This window comes from Lycium barbarum, chromosome 4 (assembly GCF_019175385.1).
Source record: "Lycium barbarum isolate Lr01 chromosome 4, ASM1917538v2, whole genome shotgun sequence".
NCBI lineage: Eukaryota > Viridiplantae > Streptophyta > Magnoliopsida > Solanales > Solanaceae > Lycium > Lycium barbarum.
The window spans coordinates 125,944,579-125,965,188 of NC_083340.1; the positions used below are offsets into that span (position 1 = coordinate 125,944,579).

Genomic DNA, 20,610 nt, shown 5'->3' on the forward strand with positions numbered 1-20,610 from the left:
ATGTGGATGTAATTTTACCCTATTTTTGTTTGGTAAGTTGTTGGTATGTTTTTGTTGGCAAATTAATATGATTTTGCATGTATTTCCAGGTACTAAAATTTTTTGTGTCGATCGTTTTCTATCTTTTTTTTAAAAAAAAAAAAAACAATTTGTCTTCTCATTCTTCTATTCTATAAATAGTATAAGCATGCCTTTGTTGGACAGCTACTAAAGCAAGATATTAACAACAGTAAGTGAAGATGTTATTTTAAAATAATCTTTACCAAATAATTTTACGTATTTTCAATTAAAAAAAGAATTAGTTAATGATAAATTTCTTAGTAGTCGAAAGAAGTACTGTCAATGAAATTGAAGCTTGAATATTCAATTGCTTTTTGAATTGTCTCTCCCTTTTAACAATGTCATGTATTGAATTCGTAGGAACTTTTTAAAAAAGAAATGAACAGCTTTTTTAGATTTTATAACTTTTAATGTAGCATCAATATTTTAGGAAGGAAAAAGAGTAACTTTAGAGTGGAGTAGTCAGTTATAAAAATGAGATATTCCAATGAGAAAAGAGCACAAAAATAGAGAATTTTTCTTAGAATGAATGGGCAAGGAAGCAAAAGAAGAAGAAGAAGCAGCAGCAGAAGGGGAAGGGGAAAAAGGAAGAAGAAAGGGAAAAAATAAAGCAAAAATTAACAAAAGAGATTTCATTTGTGTGTTTACCCCCCCCCCCCCCCCCCCCCCCGCCCTCCATATTATTTTAGTAGTTGACGTTGTTGTTGATGCAAGATAGAGAAAAAGAGTTAGATAAATACTTAATATATTAAATAAAAAGGAAAATTCATCCATATAGATTATTATTATTATATAAAATTCAAGCATTACTGAATGATTGAAAAGTAAAAATTCGTAATTGATAAAAGTTAAAGAAAAAGGAAAATAAGTGACAATAATAAATTAGCTTAGAACTTAAAATGTAATCTATTTTGAATTTGAAAAGAAGATATTAAAAAAAATTATGATCCCGCTACCAATTCACTAGTATATACTCCTTCTGTTTCAATTTATGTGAACCTATTTCCTTTTTAGTCCGTGCCAAAATGAATGACCTCTTTCCTGATTTAAAAATAAATTCACTTTATGGAATGATTTACAGTCACACAAATATTCAAGATTTATTTTGAACCACAAGTTTCAAAAGTCTTCACACTTTCTTAAATGTCGTGTCCAGTCAAAATGAGTTCACATAAATTAAAACGGAGGGAGTAGTATAATAGAAGTTTGTCCATACTGTCATCTGACCACCCCCACCTATAATGTTTTCGTACTTGCCCTCGATCCATTTGTAACTCTCATATTTTCCGCTTTGGGGTACTTTTATCAAATTCTGTTAGAAATGTAAGCAAAGAAACATGGTATCATTGTTGACATCAAAATCTTATTGGAATAAATTCATAATGAAATTTGGATTAAATTCCAAATTCATGACATGTTGACAAAGTCAAATTTGATTAATAAAGTCGAACTAGTTAGTTAAGTCAAAATTACATTTTGACCGAAAACCAAATCCTAATAGTTAACAACTGAAAAATGACAGGATTAGAATAGCCATATGATGATTTAGAAAAGTAAGAGAGAGATCAACACCAAGATGTATCATTTTAAGATTTTCCTACATTTTTATATCAAGTTAACAAAAAAATCACACTAGCATGGGAAACTTAGCAGCAGACGTGTATAAATGTCTTAACGAATAAGACAGATGATTGGAAGTAAACAATTTTTGGCTAGTTGTATAGTTTACTCAAAATCAATGTGTGGTCCAGTAACCACAATAGGAAAAATGAACTGTGACTGCTCCTTTCTTAAAGCAATCAGTTTAACACACACACACACACACTCCCTCTGCCTCTCTTACACAGACAGACAACATTTGCTAATAGTGATCTTCAACATATCACTGAATCCATTATAGTAAAATATATAGGCAACTGCAAAAGAATTTGCAGGTAATGGAAACTTAGCAGCAGACGTGTATAAATGTCTTAACGAATAAGACAGATGATTGGAAGTAAACAATTTTTGGCTAGTTGTATAGTTTACTCAAAATCAATGTGTGGTCCAGTAACCACAATAAGAAAAATGAACTGTGACTGCTCCTTTCTTAAAGCAATCAGTTTAACACACACACACACACACTCCCTCTGCCTCTCTTACACAGACAGACAACATTTGCTAATAGTGATCTTCAACATATCACTGAATCCATTATAATAAAATATATAGGCAACTGCAAAAGAATTTGCAGGTAATGGATAAGGCTTCAAACAAACAAATGTTATGAATAGATAAAGACAGACACCACATAAAGCATTTGCACACCTCTTACACTGACTTCATGGAAGGCACAACACTTTCATGCTTAAGAAAGGAACAGAGACGCTGCTAACGTGGACTTGTGTTTGTAACAGAAACAGAAAACAAAAGAAATTCAGCCACGAAAGTGGGATACGTCTAGAAGGTCATCTCCAGAACTGGATGCTATTGCAGTGTTTTTATTCCAAGTATTGGTATACTTTCGGAGTCTAGAAGTGTGCCGTTCAAAATGAGTTTTTCATAACCAAGTGAGATGACTACTGCTATGGTCCACAGTAGAGCTACAATTTCCACACGCTGCAGTTGTATATACATTCTCTACAAGACATGGTGCATCCATAACTGCAACACGCTTAAATAAAGCTCAAAGTTCCACATATTTAGGGAACCAAAATTAGATCATAGAGTACTACAACCTACGTTCACGAAATTTGGATGTCTAGAGCTTTCTTCTTCACCGTTATAACCATTTCGAAATGGTCCACGTCTGCATCATAGAGCCCAAAGAATCAAAACTTGTGTTCAAAGATTATCTGAATGACACAGATAAATAAACTTTTCTCGTTCTCAGCTAATTCTGCTTTCCTATTTGTGCTGCAATGCTCCTGCACTTGGACGTCTATGTAACTCGGAGAGAAAGATAAGGGACTGAAGAAAAGGAGTTTGCAAAACACAAGCTCCATCATTTTTCACAATTGTAAGGGAAACATAAGTTGCACTAATATGGGAAACAAAATAAAATGACCAAGTTGGTGGAGACTGACAGACTTCCCTCCCTCATTCATCTTCACCTTCTTGTTTCTTGTTTTCTTTCTCTTCCAGTGTTAAAATGAATGTCTTACAAGGAACAGACGAGACTCAACATGCACAGGGTTTTAAGTGTGCATAAGGCGATATCCAGCCTGACACTAGGGCTAGAACTTTAGCCCCATTAGTTGCATGAAGCAATTCACAGTCTATCTCACATCACTTCATGTATGCTAGAACGAACACCTTCGGATGTCCGCCACATACATCCCAAAACATTTTATCTAAATTTTCTTTTCAGAATTTAACTAGGTCTTATTACTTTATTGAAAACAAAAAAGTATTAGACTAGAAATTATGTAAATGTTTTTATTCTACAATTTAGGATTTGGTAACTTAGTATAAAGTTAAGTACAAATACTATTATACCCCAATATGTAGTACAAATTAAAGGAATTATATGTCCGCTCTCAAATAGTTTGAGACTAATGCATAATTGACCGATTGATTGATCAATTTTACTTTTGCAACTGTATAATTTTAATGTAATGTCTCATCATTTTTCAACTTTTTAAATTTTTTTTTGATGAAGTTTAAAATTTTGTTTTCATTTTAAAACATCTAAAAAAAATATCTTGGGGTAAGTTCCTGCCCTGCATCCCTGCCGTTTGTGGTACCGATCGACATAAACTTCAATTTATTATTCTCATAGCAGTTTATTTTATAGTCAGGCATCCTCAAGAAGCAATAGCACACAAAAAAAACAAAAGAAAAAAAAGAGCCAAAACAAATGTCTTGCAGATTAAAGGCTTGTAAACTACTACTACGCAGCCACTAGTAAAGAACCAGAAGGCTGCAAACAGAACAAGATACTAGGGAAATTAGCAACGCTGTCTCATTGCAATTTTGCCCCTATATATGCTTTTAATACATTTATTTACATCTGAAAATAGGATGGACTGAACATGTAACTGTTGACAAAGGGTTCAACTACCCAAACAAAATTACTTACAGAGTTTATTTAGCAAATGCCACTGTCTCAGGTAGAACAAATGATGCACACAGCATCCATTTTCCTGGTGCAACAAGGCGAACCTTGTGCATCTGGACCTCAAAAGCCACCTCAGACAGTGCAATCCTGATTTTCTGTTCAAGTTTAAAGAAGAAAAATTCAACATTACCCTCAATAATACCTGACCTAAAAAAGGTTAGTCAGATGAACAGAAACAGCGACATACTAACAACAGACCTCATGAAAGTCGAATTCAGGATCCTCAGCTTTCGAAAACCCATAGATATGGATCCTTGGCAAGGTAAATTGCTTATCCGTGTGCTTATTTCTGAAAATACCTCTAAATGAATCTGCAAACATAAAAAAAGCATTTATGCATGGCTATATTTCTAGATAAATGGAATGGAAGGTCTGCTTTAATTTTTGGACACCTCATCTCCTTCATTGAACTGAAAAAAGGAATGTAATGCATCATACATTGCCTTCAGAGAGAAATCTCGAAGTGTTGTCATGCCACATCATACATTTCAAATATGGGAGTGAAAGAACTAATCAAGGCAACAATTTTAGTGGTGTAAAATGCTTTTGACATACTCAAAAAAAAAAAAAAAAAAAAAAAAAATTATCCATCAGATAACCCATACAATCATCATGCCCTGCAAAGTCATAGTAGATCTACTTCAACACTAAAAACAGGGAGTCTTTCCACGTAAAACCATTGCCTGACGACCATCCTAGTAGACATTTTTTTGAAAATGTTTTTTTTTTTTTTTGAAAATGCATCCTAGTAGACATTTATGGGAGAAAATTAAGGGAAATACAAAAGAATGAAACATATTTCTATCAATAGGTTCAAGAAAATCACGACCCTCCCTCGTGCTCTCCATGAGCTTTTTTGGTGCCCCAGGTATCAATAATTTCAAAACGCAAGCTTCTCATGCTTCATTATCATTGCAAGAATTATTGTTCAATCCTCGGATACACTCCAACTACACCGTCACATGCAAATTGGCATTGACAAAAGTAACAAAATCTTCTTTTAAATGAAAGCTTTCTGGAGTCATAGTTCAACAAAGAGAAACAGATAATCACGACCAACAGTGCTGCTCAGCCTATAATCCCACAGTAATGGGAGACGTCAAAAATAAGATTCCACTAGCAGGATACTTCTCAAAAGAAGAAGAGAAACTGAGACATCTTTTATTAGCGATATGGAGATATTTTAAATGCTACAACACAATTTAAATGAGAAGAAAGGAAAAGAGACACTGAGATAGAATCACTCATGGAGGTCAAGAACTGGGCCACTAGGAGTCTATCCAAGTGATCAATCAATAAGAAGTGCAGTTGAAATATCAAGAAGCCATCTTCTCAATCTAGCAACTTCAGAATTAGACCTGGAGAATAAATTAGACAAACTTGAAGCAGAGGGCACATTTTCTCAACTAAATCGCACCACTTCCTTGGTGCTCGCAATTGAAAATTTGCCAAGTAAAACTATCACTAACAACATCCAATAGCATATCAAAACTTTAAGGTTGAATACTTTTCGAAAGATTACTTACCAAGAAAATCTGCAGCATCGTTTGGCAAATTCATGACTACTTGAGTAATTGGCCTAGTTTTTTCACTGGCAAAAATACTGTCAATGAACCTCCTCCCATCCATGTTAAAAATCTACAAAATGAACAAAATCACAACTTTCTGACACTATATATCACAGGACAAATGAATTCAAGAAACCAAAACTTAAATATAAATCATTAATACATCTGCAAGATCAAGAGTGTAAAATAAGTGAACTAGTCTCAGTGAATTTGTACCTCAAAATCACTGTTCCTACTATATACTACGTAGATTTTTTATTTTTTTTTGATAAGGAAAATAATTTTATTGACAATTGTGGAAATTCCGTGGACAAGACATATACCAAAAGAAGAGAACCTACACCAAAATATGTTCTCAACAAAAGAGACCCAATCCTCTATACAAATAGAGACCTCATAAGTACACCAAAACGAAACTAGAGAAAACATACTACTTTGCATTTTTACAAAATGTTGTTCCACCCCTTCAAAAGCCCTCCTACTTCTCTCTTTCCAAATAACCCACTGTCTCACATGATTGCTAAGGGGGCAACACTCCATGCCCTTTGTCTTCTCTTCCCCCCCCCCCCCCCCCCCCCCTACTGTGTGTCCAACTTTTAAAGCCTCCTTCACTGTCCTCGGCATCACCCGTTGCATCCCAAACAAATTAAGAGCTACTCTCCATAACCTATTAGCCACTTTGCAGTGCAATAGAAGATGATCTACATTTTGGCCCGAACTATTGCACATGAAGCACCAACTTACATAGGTGATTCGCTTCTTTCGCAGATTTTCCGCTGTTAAGATCACACCCCGGCTACCAACCACACAAGAAACTCACCTTTCTCAGTGCTCTAGGTATCCAAATGGAATTATGAGGGAAAGAACATTCCTCTCTCACCAATAAACACTTGTTATAAGATCTGACAGTGAACAAACCGTTTCCACTCGCCCGCCAACTCCCATACATCTGAGATGTTGGCTGGATTCACAGCCCATATAATATCTAGTCAAATTGTGAAATTCTTCCATCTCCCAGTCCTGAAGGTTCCTTCTGAATCTCAAATCCCAGTGAATTACCCCCTCGTGTGACCTACGGATCTGCTGGACCATCATCCCTCTTTGGCAAGACACTCGGTATATGTTATGGAAGACTTCCCCCGCACCACTCGTGTGCCCAAAAGTTAATCCTGCTTCCATCCCCAGCCTTAAAAGAAATATGACCACTGAAGTCTTCCCACCCCTTCATAATACTCCTCCATAATCTTATGCATTATTCAAAAATTAGTGACATACAATAGAAAATATAACTTGCATGTGGAAGAATGTACCTCAATCCTCCTCTCAAGTTTGTTACGGACAGAGTTTCTTTCCAGATATTCAACAGCAATAGGGTTTAAATCATTAGCGTACACATATTTGACCTTCTTCGCAGCAGATATTGCAATGGGACCAACCCCAGCAAAAACATCACCTATAGAGATTTAAACAACTGTGATAAACAGAGAGAACACAAGAATATACGCAAGTTAGAAGAGGTACCACATAGAGATTAATAGATAATAGCAAATGACAAGTTTACCAATTTGGAGCAGACCAGTTCGGTCGTGTTTGTTTGGTATTCTTTAAGCATGTCAGTTTCTTTGCTTAAATTGATGACAATGTGCACAACTTCTAAGGCATATAGCCATTCTGGCATACTTTTGGAAATTATAGTACTCCTATTTGACAGGAAATATTTAAAGATCTCGTTTCATTCCATAATTCCGACTACTAATAAACACTAGAAATTGTGGCCATGTGTGCATATTACCTAAATTAATTTTTAATTGTCCACTGTCATATGCATATTGCTAAATTTATGATATGATTCTCATGGGCTCGAGTGCATTTTTGGAGCCTATGATTCGTGGTGGAGCTCAACTTAGAGTCTATGATCTTCATTGGAGCTTATTCACCACATTCGGAGCGTTTCAAAGGGCCTCAAGTGTGTATTTCCACACTACACACTTGATGAGGATCAATGATGAGAGCCAAGTCTCTACGAGCTTCATAGAGGTGGAAACCTACAAGGTTTGGGAGATTGCTTGGGTGGGAGATTTAGAGCTCGAGTTCCTTGCCCGCAAGACTTGCAAGATAGCTTGGAGGGATATTTGCGCAAAGGGCTAATTTGCGCAAGAAGGGTTATGCTTGAAGGCCATGCATGCAAGGTTGATTAGAGGGCCATCTATGCAAGGAGGGGCGTGTTTGGCCATTGAAGGCAAAATCTTGAATTGAAGACTACACTAAGAAGACTAGCCAAACAAGGCCCTTACTTCATTAAGGGTAGCATTGTAATTGTCTATTACTTCATTTCATTACTTCGATTATGTTGAATGATGAATTGAGAAACTCCTTTGGAGATAGATTGTTTAGCCTAGTAGCTTTAGGGTTAGTTAGTATAATGGTAGATTCCATTGTTGGTCTTTGAACTTTTAATTCCATTGATTTCATGAAGAGTTGTTCTTTGTGGATTCATTTGAATCACTCTTGCCTTGATTTCAAATAGTATAGGTTCTTTTAGGATTGAATTAGATTGGGAGGTGTTGGATTTAATATATCCAAGGTTGCCCATAAATTCACCCTAATTGGGTCTTGCTTTTATCCTCTTTTCTCATCCCTTTTCTTCAATTCTCATCCCAATTTCTTATTATCCTTTAATTCCGCGTTTTAGTGTTGAATTGGTGTTATTCCCCAATTCAAATCGTATCAATTTAAGTAAAAAAAAAAAATTCAAGTAGACTAATTCTTTTAAGACTTTTAAAATGGAAACTACCGACACCATGATGGGCTTTTATAGTATGAGAGTTTAGCGGAACGGCCAAGAGAAAAATTCGAAGAAAAACATATCTAAGTGGAATCGTGGAGACGGCAAGTCTGGAACTCAAATATGCAAGTAACAGAGTACTAAGTAGAACTTACAGACAACATCATTGTGGGTGAAGCAACTAAGAAGCCTCTGTCTTTCAGTTGCCAGCCTAGAACTCCAATATCTACCACAAAATGACATTTAGAAGATTTTAAAAACAAGGAGTATCAGATTCTGCGAACAGTAAATTTTCAGTAGATTTTCATCTTTAGTTCTATTCTTATTAGCTTAGACTCACACTGCTGCTAAATCAACATTAAAATAGAGTCCATTTTCAACTACAGTAGTAACAAGAGAATGGTTTCCTGCCAAAACTTCAAGCTGCATTGTTCTGTAGTCATTGTGGATGACATCAATTTTATTGACAACTGTTTGTATCTTCGGCTTGTTCTTGTCCAGAACTACCTGGTAAAAACGATACAAAGAAGGGAAGAAGGGGATAGTTGCCAATGGATTTTTGAGAAATGAGGTGAAATTTAATAGAATCAAAATATGTAGTAGATGTGTAGAAAGCAGGTACCTGTGCAATAAGTTTCTTGTAGGGGAGATGTTGATCTCTCAAGTTTAGATGGGCAATATGCCCAACTGTCTCAAAAGCTGAAGGAACAATCATACCTTGTGGAAGCAAGACCTCTAAGACCTGAAAGATACGAATTCTTTATTTATGCAAGATACACCGGCAACTTGTACAAATTCATGACAGTTCCAATTATAGTCTTTCCACACACTATAACTCACAATGGATGAATGCAAAAGGAAATAGGAATAAAGCAAATGCATTCAAATCCTTCTATATCCCATCCAACTATTCATGACAGGCAGCTCTAGTTATGATATATTCAAGTTTGGTAAATGACAAGACCCATGAACCTCACATACTACACAGTGATTGGCATAAACGGCTAAGAGAAATATCCATCCTAGAAAGGCAATTAATGGCAAAAATGAGGCACATGGCCAACAATATGTAAGGGGACATACCTCATTCATTTGCCAATAATTGTAAAATAATGTCAACTTGCATCTCACAATTTCAAAACTTAATCTTGTACTTTCCTCGTTGTGTTCTTTGAGGACTGCCTGCAAACATAGTCCTAATTTGTAAGAAAGGAACCATTAGCCTACATAAATACACAAAATAGTTGAATCTAAGCATTTAACTTCTACGTTGAATGAGTAACAAGCATTCTATAACCACCACATTCCCCTTGGCCACTATCAAATTACTTATTTATATGATTTAAATACACGTTGGCGCATCTTAGAGTTAGAAATTAAGATCAAGATGAATTACCCTGAAAACAGATGCTCTTCAAGATTTTTTCAGACATATAATCCATCTGGTAGACTTCTTGGTAATAGGCTAAAAGCTACATGATACTCATACTCACCAGTCACCAGCTATCTAATTCTATGCACTACTATAGCAGAAAGAGTGAATCAATAATGACAAAAGGGAGAAAGTATATTGATTTACGACACAGTCTTGATATGTATTATCGTTCTGTCATACTCCTAATAACTTAGCCAATTACAATGTATTAACCGCTAATGCACCTAGCCGAACTAAACTGCTAGATTCTAAGGTTATCAACAACAGACCAATTAATTGAGGGGTGACTATATTTTAGGTCCCAATCCTTCCATTCTTATATCTTAGACATTAGCTCGCGACAAATTTCATAACATACTTCATAATTTGCAACCATGAATGAAATAGGTGCCTGTCACATATCCTATTGCACTACCTTTGCCGTGGAACCAAAAGCTCTAGGGGCTCAACACACTAAAAGGGAATAATTCCAGGTAGAACGAAAAGAAAAAAAAAATCCATATTTCAATTCCAAGTATCAACAAGACATTACTCATGAAACTCAAAGCATATGCAACTCATACAATACAGCAACAACAACAACAACAACAACATAACAAGTGTTATCCCACAAAGTGGGGTCTGGGGAGGGTAGAGCGTACACAGACCTTACCCCTACCTCATGGAGATAGAGAGGCTATTTCCGAAATACCCTCGGCTCGAGTGCAGCTAAGCAAAGTAGTTATGAAAGAGGAAATACGACAGTAAAGAAAACATGGCAACTAATGCGAAAAGCAGTACATAGCATTCAGAAAAAGAATAGCAAACAATAGCGAAATAGTGTGATAACCGAAACACAATAAACAACATATGGCAACTCATAAAGTACCATAGTGCAACAAACAAAACTGTCGATTAAAAAATAATGTCAACATAACTAATCCAGCATTACTAATACACTCTATTCACTAATATTCTTATACACCCTACCAAACGACCCCTCAAAGCATATACAACTCATAAAATACTGTAGTGCTAAAAAAACAAAACAAGAAACCTTAATTGCCTCGGCATTTCCTCTACCCCTTTATCCACACACCTTTCATCTAATAACAATAACCTCTTCAATCCACTCCATTCCCTTCTTCTCCTAAAATCACATATTAGGTTGACTATATTCCAGTAAAGAAAACATGGCAACTAATATGGAACGCAGTACAGAGCATTCATTCAGAAAGAAAAAAAAAATACTATCAACAATGAAATAGTGCAATAACCGAAACACAATAAACAACAACATATGACAACTCATAAAAATACCATATAGTGCTAAAAACAAAACATAAACCTTAATTGCCTGGGGCATTTCCTCTATCCCTTTGTTCGCGTACCTCTCATCCAATAACAACAACCTCGTCGACCCCCTCCATTTCCCTCTTCTCCTCCTAAAATCATCTCCTAATAACCCACTAAAATCCTCGTAGTCGTCATCATTCCCCTGATCAACCACCTCCACATTCGACACATCACTTCTCCCATACCCTCTTTTTCCATCTTTTTCCTCTCTCTTCCATTTCTTCTTCTTCTTCTTCGGTCGCGATATCTTAGCCAAATTCTCAAACTTCACATACCCCATCGAATTAAAACTCTTCACAACCTTATCTCTATACAACACTCCACACATTTTCTGCCCATCTAATTCAGCTTTTCCATAAATTCTTCGTTCTAGGGTTTCATCATTAGGATGATTATTATCATTTCCAATTAATTCTTTTAATTCGTCATCAATATCGTCACCAGGAACCCTAGCAATGTTACGAATACGTGGCCAATTTAACAAATGGCCACGTAATTTGCTTTCGAAGGAGAAAGAGTGTTCTGAAGGGACACGTAAGGCGGTGATATGGAAGACTCTAGTGAAGTTTTCTTCATTGAAGGTATCGGAGGTTGGGTGTAGATTTTGCGAAGAATTTTTGTGGCCTTCGTAGAGTGAAGGGCCATAAGAAAGGTGTTGTTGTTGTTGGGTTAATGTTGAATAATAACAGGTTGTTGTAATGGAAAAAGAGTGAGGTTTGGGGAAAAAACGGCAAGTGAAAGGGAGAGAAGAAGTGAGTTTGTTGAGTACTGTGGTGGAAGGTAATGGATACAGAGCCATTATTTGAAGTTTAACAGTGCTGACAAGATAAATAAACAGAGACACGGTTTGGTTGCCGGTAGTAGAGATTACACTGCCACAGCAAACAAGTTACTCCCTCCCTCCAAAATGAATGACTATTTTTAAGTTGCTCCACTTAAACTCTTCGAATTAATTTTCCATCTTATATTTTGAAATTTTAATAAGAGCAGTGAAATTTATTATAACAATATGTTTTTTATAAAATTATCTCTTTATAGCAATCATATTCAAATATTTTGTAAAATAAAAATAAAATATTTATGTTGATCATCATTAATGTCACGCACGTAGGGATATAGTAGCTCAATTGGTTAGTTATCTAAACTTTTACTTCTTTGGTAAGGATTCGAATCCCCACATTGTAATCCTCCCTTATTTCCCCTTTCCTTACCCCCTATGTAATTAAAAAAAAAAGCGTCACGCCCATAGTAAATTTCAAGTACGAATATATAAAAGAAAACAAATATATTTCTCATAGTATTGATAAAGAGTCTCATCCTACTGCTACTTGAGGTTAGATACAAGAGTCAATTGTTAAGCTCTTATACTGCATTCAAGAGAAAGCTATTGAATTTCCTTTTACTAAAAGTTAGAAATTTTTTTTACGTCAATTCAAGCGTTATATTATCACTAAGAGATTAAAATTTACGAAACAACCTACAATTGTAGAATTCGTACGTCAAACTTGAAATATTTAGCTTCTTAATTAATTTTAAATGCATATTGTTGTTTAGATTTTAATTCTTTATCGGTAAGGTAACAACTAGTTATGAATTTATTAGTAATTTATTAATCTTTTCAATTTTTAATTAATGAGACATGAAAATCAATTGAGATTTTAAAATTAACAAGTATATTGTTTTTGTTTATAACATAAAAAGTACATAAACATAGTTGTTTGCGTACTTTTATTTATAACAGCTTAATGACTAAACATCAAATGTCATCAGTATACATACATAACAACACCTCACTATAACAACCATGAAATCTTCGAGCAAACGCTACCATTATAGAGAGGTTTGATTGTATGATGGACATTGAAAGAATATTTTCTTTGACCGTAATTTGTTAACATACTTTCTAAATATTTTGAATTATAAACTATTCTGACTTATAGTACTTTTTATGTAGTTTCTAAATCTGTATTTTTTATTTCAAGAAAATTAAAGATTCTATGTGTGAATTCATATTGACATTAATTAGTTTGACTCTCGTAATTCGAATCCAGAAAGTCTTTTTGGGATGGAGGGTGTATGCTGAATTACACCATAGTGATTATAATAAGAAAATTAAATAATGATAAAATTATTTATTAGATATATTTTTATTGAAATATTTGGTGTGTTAAATTTAAAAGTAGGATGTGTTTAATTTAAATAAGATAAATTTCTATTTTTTATTTTATCATTGACTTGGGATGAGGTAATTAGGCTAGACATGATACAACTTCAGCTTGACGAGGACATGACCCTTGATATGAGGGTGTCGAGTGTCACGCCCCGAACCATGGCCTGGGCGAAACACGGCACTCGGTGCTTTACTGCATGTGACCGAGCGAACCACATGGCTTGCTGAATCATCATGAGGCATAACATGAGCGAAATATAACGTGAATGCATGATGAGCCTTTATAAAACGTAGTAAGTCATAATACTTAATAAAAATACTTGTTTAAACATGAGTGCAGAAATAACATGAATGAGCCAAAATGGCTATACGACTCCGAATGTCTAACATAACATAACTGACTTGTCTAGTCTATGAAACCTCTATCACGAGTCTGACTGGAAAACATACTTACTGGGACAAGGCCCCCAGCATACCTTAGATGCATAACTAATCATAAAACAAAAAGTTGACTAAACCCCGAATGAGACGGGCTCACCAATAAGCTGATATGAATGTTGTCCTACTGAGCAGATGTGTCGTCCTGTAAATCAGTACCTGCATCGTGAAATGCAGGCCCCCGGGTAATAAAAGGGGATGTCAGCACATTGAATGTACTGGTATGTAAAGAAACTGAATGGAATAAACATGGCACATGAAATAACATGCTAAGAGCTGAAACTGAAACTGAAACCTGGTTATGAACATGAATACATATAGATATAACATGAGTAAAAACATTTTAAGTAGGGAGAGCATTTCATAAACCGACAACATGATATCACCACGTGAGTACGTGGAGTCTGGTACCTCGCCGGACCAGCAGAGCCCCCATACCTTGTCAGGGTATAAGGTGGTAACGTGCCTGATGGATCCATTCAGTGTAAATTAAGGAATCGTCCTAACTGGGCAGAGCGATTCTTGTCCTACGGTGGCTACGTAGTTTCAGGCTATCTGAGCCTTCTCGGTAACTTGTGCAACTCCCAAAAACATGAGCATGATATAGTTGGCTAAGAAGCCCATGATTTTCATAAAATAACTTGTAAATAACTTGTAATCATGATTTCACGAAATAACTTGTAACATGATTTCATGAAATAACTTGTAGGCATGTTCTGACATGATATAACATAAACATGGTTTCATATCAAATAGCTTGTAAAACATGGGTTTGAACAATGTAGTTACATGATATACTTGCATGAAAACGTGTAAAGCATGTAGAGTGTTTTCTTGAAAATAACATGATAATTTATAACTTGCATGTAGGAACCCATGTAATACAAAGTATGGGTTTTTCATGTATTACGGACTGATTCTCAATAATCATATGGAGTTATTAAGAACACAATGATAGAATAATAACAATTCACACATAATATAATCATGGACATGGACCTAGGGTTATCATGAGCATGGTATAGAAGAAACCCTAGTTTTTGTAAGGATTCATACTCTATGGATTAAGAGGCGTGGGGAAGAACAATGATGTTCTCACACGTAGATAGCAACCCTACATACCTGGTAATGCTTCAAAACTTGAATTAAAGACTTGAACTTTGAAGAAGATTTCCAAAATCTTGAATCTTGAACCTTGAGATGGGTTTCTTGAAAACCCTAGGTTAGGAATGATGATTTCTTGTTTAGATTACAAGGATATATATTAAAATTGACTTGGAATGATTAGAATAGGCTTACCTTGGTGTGTCTTGAAGGTTGGGAGAGAAGAGCTTCGTCCTTAGGGCTTGAGAGACTTCTTTAGGGTTCTTTACCTCAGAAAAATTGGTTTAAAACGAAGTGGGAATGAATATAACGAAGTTTGGCTCTTAAAACGTCGTGGTCGGTGCGCGGTCGCGCAGCTGGAGGCCCACTTCGCACAGGTGATCACGCAGCGAAGGCAGTAACACTGCCTCTGTTGCGCGATCACGCACCTGAAGGGCACTTCGCACAAACTGCGCAGCGTCCAGTAAAACGGGGATAACTTCTAGCACAGAACTCCGTTTGAGCTCCATAATATATGGTTGGACAGGTATATCAAAGGCCTACAACTTCCATGTTTTGAGTTTTCTCGAATTCCTAATGTCAGTACCCAAAAACTGGCCATAGTACAGACTTTCTCAGACTTAAACGAATTTAGAAGGCCTTAAGGGCTTCACTTTTTGGCTTGACTTCAAAACGACTATCTATCGCCCGAAATCATCCCGAAGGGATTCATATAACTAACGTGCCATTATAACACCAATATTACCCATCAGGACCTAACTCGAACTTACGGGATGTTATCGATATGGTTTAGTATGAGAGTACGAGGTGTCACATCGAGGTTAAGAATTAGAGTAGAAGGTTAGTAGGTAGTCGGGCGTATTTCTTTTCCATTCCTGAAGTATTAGTATTATTCTTGTATTTTTGCATTTTTAGATGTTACATCCCTTACTTTTGTACGTTGGATTTGTGGTAAGTTAATCGACATAAGTTCAAGGACAAGATTATTTTTGAGGTAATAAGTATTTGTGCTATGTTTAATTTTTGGGCTATGATTTATACGACTAGACGTGTAAGTAGACTCGAGTCCCGGAGAATTTCGGTCATATGTGAGTATGCAAATAAAGAGCTCGTTGTATAAGAAGATGAAGTCCCAAAATGATTTCAGACTTAAAAGTGTGACGACGATGACTGAAAATAATTTTGTGTGTGTGGAAAGAGGCTATGGACTAGTGTTATATCATATGACCATGATGGTAATGAGTATATGAAGTGTATTAAAAATGATTACTATTTAAGTGGATTTAGATAAAAAAAATTAATTACCCGGGCAATTGATTAAATGCGGAAAGTTAGTGTGAGACAAAGGATTTTGTTAGAGGTTGTGCGTCCACCAAACAGTATATGAGGGACCTGGTCGTGTACCAGTTCCCTTATGCAATGCAGTACGAGAATCAACACAATATTTTTACGTGGAAAACTCCTTACTCAAGGGATTAAAAACCACGACCGACCCCTATAGGATTTCAACTCCACTAACCGAGCAACTCAGGTTACAACTCTATCGTAAGCTAGGAATTAACTCCCATAATCCCTCACCCTTACAATAACGCTTATGCAACCCTCACCCTTGACTACCCCTAGCCAAGTACACTAATACATCTAGACTTACCCCAGCCTAGTGTACCACTCAAAGACACCCTTTGAGACTTCACCACAGTGACTAACTCTAGCCACACACTAATACAACTAAGCTAACTTTAGCCTAGTGTACCACTCAAGAGCTTGTGGAATCAACCTTGAGAATTTTGGACACCTACAACTAGATTCTTTTCACGGAAGATCAGGTTTACAGTTTAAGCACAAAAGAACAAAGACTCAACAACCTAAGGACCTAAACATCTTCAGTTCTGGACCTAGTCCTTCGGGTTGTTGTAGCTCTGTTCTTGAGGAACACCTTAAAAGGTGGAGACTTGCACTTTGAATTGAGCAATTTTCAGATTGTGCAAGAATGAGTCTTCTCTTGAAAGATGATGTCTTCATATGCACGGAGAGAGAGAGAGAGAGAGTAGAGATGACCACTAATGAGATCTGGACCGTTAATTAGTCGGCCTTGATGAGGTACTGTTGTACAGTTGCATTATACTTTTCAGCCGCTCACTTTACAGCTGTGGGCTTAGACTTCCAGCTTCAGTGACCAGAACCTTTATCTGGAGGAACCTGGTTCCTCATCTGTTCTTCGATCACGTTGTAAGTACTGGATACACTGTCAGTAGCTCTGCAGCTGCATTGTTGGCTGTGCAGGCTGGAGATCTGATCCCATCTAGTCCTTCTGAATCAACATATCTGGTCTCTCATATATGAGCAGTTCCTGCAGGCATCTGATCCTTCAAGAGCCATGAACAAGCAGCATATAAGATATCATAAGGTTAACTAAGTTCAGACAGATGAACCTAATTATATCTGGTTCCTTAGGGTTTGTTATGTCATCAAAACATATCATTTCTTATCAGATTTGAATAAGAAATTTGTGTATTAATTATGTGGACAACAAGTATGTCCAGATGGGATCATGCATGGAGAAACAAGTGACTAGTGCTATATGAATATGTAGGTGTCACCTTTTGAAAAAGATGTTTTATGTAAAGTTAATGGATTAGGATAAGGATGTGTTATGTAAAGGTAATGCACCTGTAGGATGTTTTATGACCATAATAAATATTAGATAGATTCATAACTCTCTTAAGAATGATGTAGATATATATAGAAACATATTCAACAACTTCTCCTTTCTTGGGAATTTAGCTAATTCCCTTAAGAAAACATATACGGAAATGTTTCTCATGTCCTAAGCTGCGACTACATACATATATACAGTCTCGTGTTGCCGGAATAAAAATACGAAGAGCAACGTAAAGGTTATGCTCATGTCGATTACATAATTTAACACCGATTGTTTTTCGGGTTGTAGCAATTCAGAGGTTTTTTCGAAGTGAAGAAAGGTTGAAGAAGAGTAGTTCTTGGCATATAAGGTAAGAATATGATTCATCTCCAAGTAAATGAGTTTGTATGAGTTCTTGCTAGTTACTTGGTGAATAAATTGTGAAAGGAAAGGTTGGAACATGCTAAGAACTTGGTAGAGTTGTGGACTGTTTTGAAGGTGTTCTTGAGCTATTTATGGCTATAATTCTTGGTACATAGTTGATTATATTTTTGTTGTAGTTGTTGATTGATGTTCTACATGTTTATGGATAAGGAGAAGTTGTATAGCATAATGGTATATTGTGTGTATAAGGGGTATTTTGATCATGTTCTTGAGTTGTTCATGATGGGAATCCTTAAGAAATAGCTTAATTATGTTATTGATGTTGTGGTTCTTGTTGTTGGGATTTGGGAAGTGAAATGTTGCCTAGATTGTTATAGAAACGAGCTTGACGCTTGATATACATCATATACTAGTATTCCCTACGTTGACAAGCGTATTGTCACTATTGTAGGTTAAAGCGCTATTTAGGTCGAATTCGCTGTGCTGTTTGAGTACACAACAAGAGGTATGTAAAGGCTATTCCCTATTCCCTTTCTTTGTTTTGGCATGAATCCTCAACTGAGCGAGTCTTGAATAAGAGGACAAAGAAGTGCCTCCACAAAGATCTCATCTCTATATTGTTCTTGATAGCTTCATAGTAGTTCCCCTTGTCAGGAGTTTACCTTCAGAGTAGCATGGTTTCTTACATAGTTACTAAGATATAAAGATGATTGTAGAGTTCATAAAAGTATGCACTTGCTTACGAGGATATCTATTCACATGTTGCCTTCGGGGCTATTGACTATACAGTTGCCTTCGGGGCTACAAATGTGTGCTTGCCTTCGGGGCAATACATATATAGATTGCCTTCGGGGCTATTTACACATGTCTATATACCATACATGAAGAGACTAAGTATTTTGATATTATGTTGTTTAGCTGTTAAATGACAGAGACAGGTAAGTATAGCCAGATTCTTTATTAACTCTTCAGTTTATCTTATACTTCAGTTCAGTACTAGTTTCAGTTGCCTTACATACTAGTACATTATTTCGTACTGACATTCCTTTGTCGGGGACGTTGTGTGTTCATGCCCGCAGGTTCAGATAGGTAGCCGGAGGGACCGCATCAGTAAACTTACCGAGTACCAGCTAGTGTAGTAAGCTTATAGTTTTGTGTATACACAGATGATGAGTAGGCCCGGGCCCTGTCCCGACCAAAGTACAGTTGTCACTCTTTAGAGGCTTGTAGACGTATCATGTATGTCCAATAGTGTCAGTATGGCGGTCTTGTCGACCCGCATAGCGATACTTATTTATATACGACGGTATGATCCCCTTTGGTTATGTTAATTATTGTTTATAGACATTTTAGTGCACGACCTTGTTGACCTAAGTTACAATACCACGCTTATAGATCGGGTTCATTGGCCTATGCTATTCATTGAGACACATGTATACGAGCTACATATTGGTACACTCGGGCCTACTGAGGCACCCAGTGTCGGCCACGCCTCCCCAAATTTGGGGTGTGACATTAGATTTTTATTACTACTTATTTTTAGCCTCGATTGTTATATTCATAGATTTTTGTTTTAGATGATTATATTGTTGTTGTTTATGCTTGTTGCTACTGCCTTCTGTTTTCACCTTTCTTTGAGCCGAGGGTCTATCAGAAACAATTTTTTTACCTTCTCAAGGTAGAAGTGAAGTTCGTGTACACTCTATCCTCCCCAAACCACACTTGTGGGATCACACTGGGTTGTTGTTGTTGTAATTTTATCTTTGACTTTCTTTAAAGACATTAGGAGAAAAGCTTTAGAGACGAGCAAAAGTATCATTTTGTTTGTTTATGTCAAGATTAACGATTCCGATATTGTTATTACACATAAAGTATGGTATAAAAATAACACTATAAATATGATATAATAATTCCAAAATTAACAATTCTACCAAATATGGGATAAGACAATTTCAATTTTATCTTTGAATTTTTTATTTTATTTTTATTTTTATAATCAAACGACCTTTGGAATTTAAGTTTTACAACGTTGTAAAACATATTTACATAATTAGATTACTTAAAAGGGATTTGCAGGTAAATTTGTTTAATTATCATTATTTAGTAACCTTAAGCAAATAGTAAATTAAATTACATTAATGGTAAAAAGATTTTATTATATTGTCCCTGTATATAACTTGACTCCTTTAATTAAGCTAATTTTGCATCAAAAGTATGGGGTATCTTTTAAAAATATTATCAGATAATATAAATATTATTATGCGGTGATTAATAATAAAAGAATGAATAATATTACTAATATACAAATTGTTAAAAGTTGAGTTACAATATAGGGATCGACCTAGTGATTACCTATGTTAAGGATATGGGTTAAGTTCACAAATGGTCTTGGTCTGATATTTTGGTCTTGCTTAATAAATTTTTTAAAAATATCCTCCGCTTCAGAAAATTCGCTAGGCAAAGTTTTTATTGCCATCAAGCAAAAGTTGTGGACTTAAATTAGTTTAATGAACCTATTCAATTGACCACAAGTCATCCCTTATAGACAAAAGTTAGAAGGGAAGCTTTTGTTGTCCATAAGGCATAACTAC

The 20,610-nt window shown here is 35.8% G+C and overlaps 1 protein-coding gene across 5 annotated transcripts; it reads right to left on the bottom strand.

The window, feature by feature from the left end:
- Positions 1-1,239: 1,239 nt before the first annotated feature.
- LOC132636381 (tRNA (guanine(37)-N1)-methyltransferase 1) lies at positions 1,240-12,204 on the bottom strand. 5 transcript variants are annotated; one of them, XR_009581216.1, is made up of 11 exons: positions 11,275-12,203; positions 9,596-9,694; positions 9,135-9,254; positions 8,853-9,019; positions 8,668-8,738; positions 7,038-7,180; positions 5,686-5,797; positions 4,358-4,470; positions 4,121-4,254; positions 2,782-2,848; positions 2,308-2,703 (listed from the first exon to the last, which is right to left on the bottom strand). XR_009581216.1 is itself a non-coding variant. In XM_060353226.1 (10 exons), exons 1-9 carry the CDS (start codon positions 12,079-12,081, stop codon positions 4,126-4,128), a joined length of 1,761 nt encoding a protein of 586 aa, XP_060209209.1. In that variant the 5' UTR covers positions 12,082-12,203; the 3' UTR covers positions 1,240-1,372; positions 4,121-4,125. The 5 variants fall into 5 exon arrangements, 3 of the variants coding, with proteins under 3 accessions (XP_060209209.1, XP_060209207.1, XP_060209208.1); XM_060353226.1 differs by lacking the exons at positions 2,308-2,703; positions 2,782-2,848 and adding an exon at positions 1,240-1,372; XM_060353224.1 differs by having other exon boundaries at positions 2,308-2,848.
- Positions 12,205-20,610: the final 8,406 nt, after the last annotated feature.

Excerpts from the sequence above, each read along its gene's own strand:
- LOC132636381 (XM_060353226.1), bottom strand. The coding sequence starts at position 12,081 with ATGGCTCTGTATCCATTACCTTCCACCACAGTACTCAACAAACTCACT. Across the intron at positions 9,695-11,274 it reads AAATGCCCCAGGCAATTAAG|GCAGTCCTCAAAGAACACAA; the intron begins GTTTATGTTTTG and ends CTATGTTTGCAG. Across the intron at positions 7,181-8,667 it reads CACCCACAATGATGTTGTCT|GTGATGTTTTTGCTGGGGTT; the intron begins GTAAGTTCTACT and ends AAATCTCTATAG.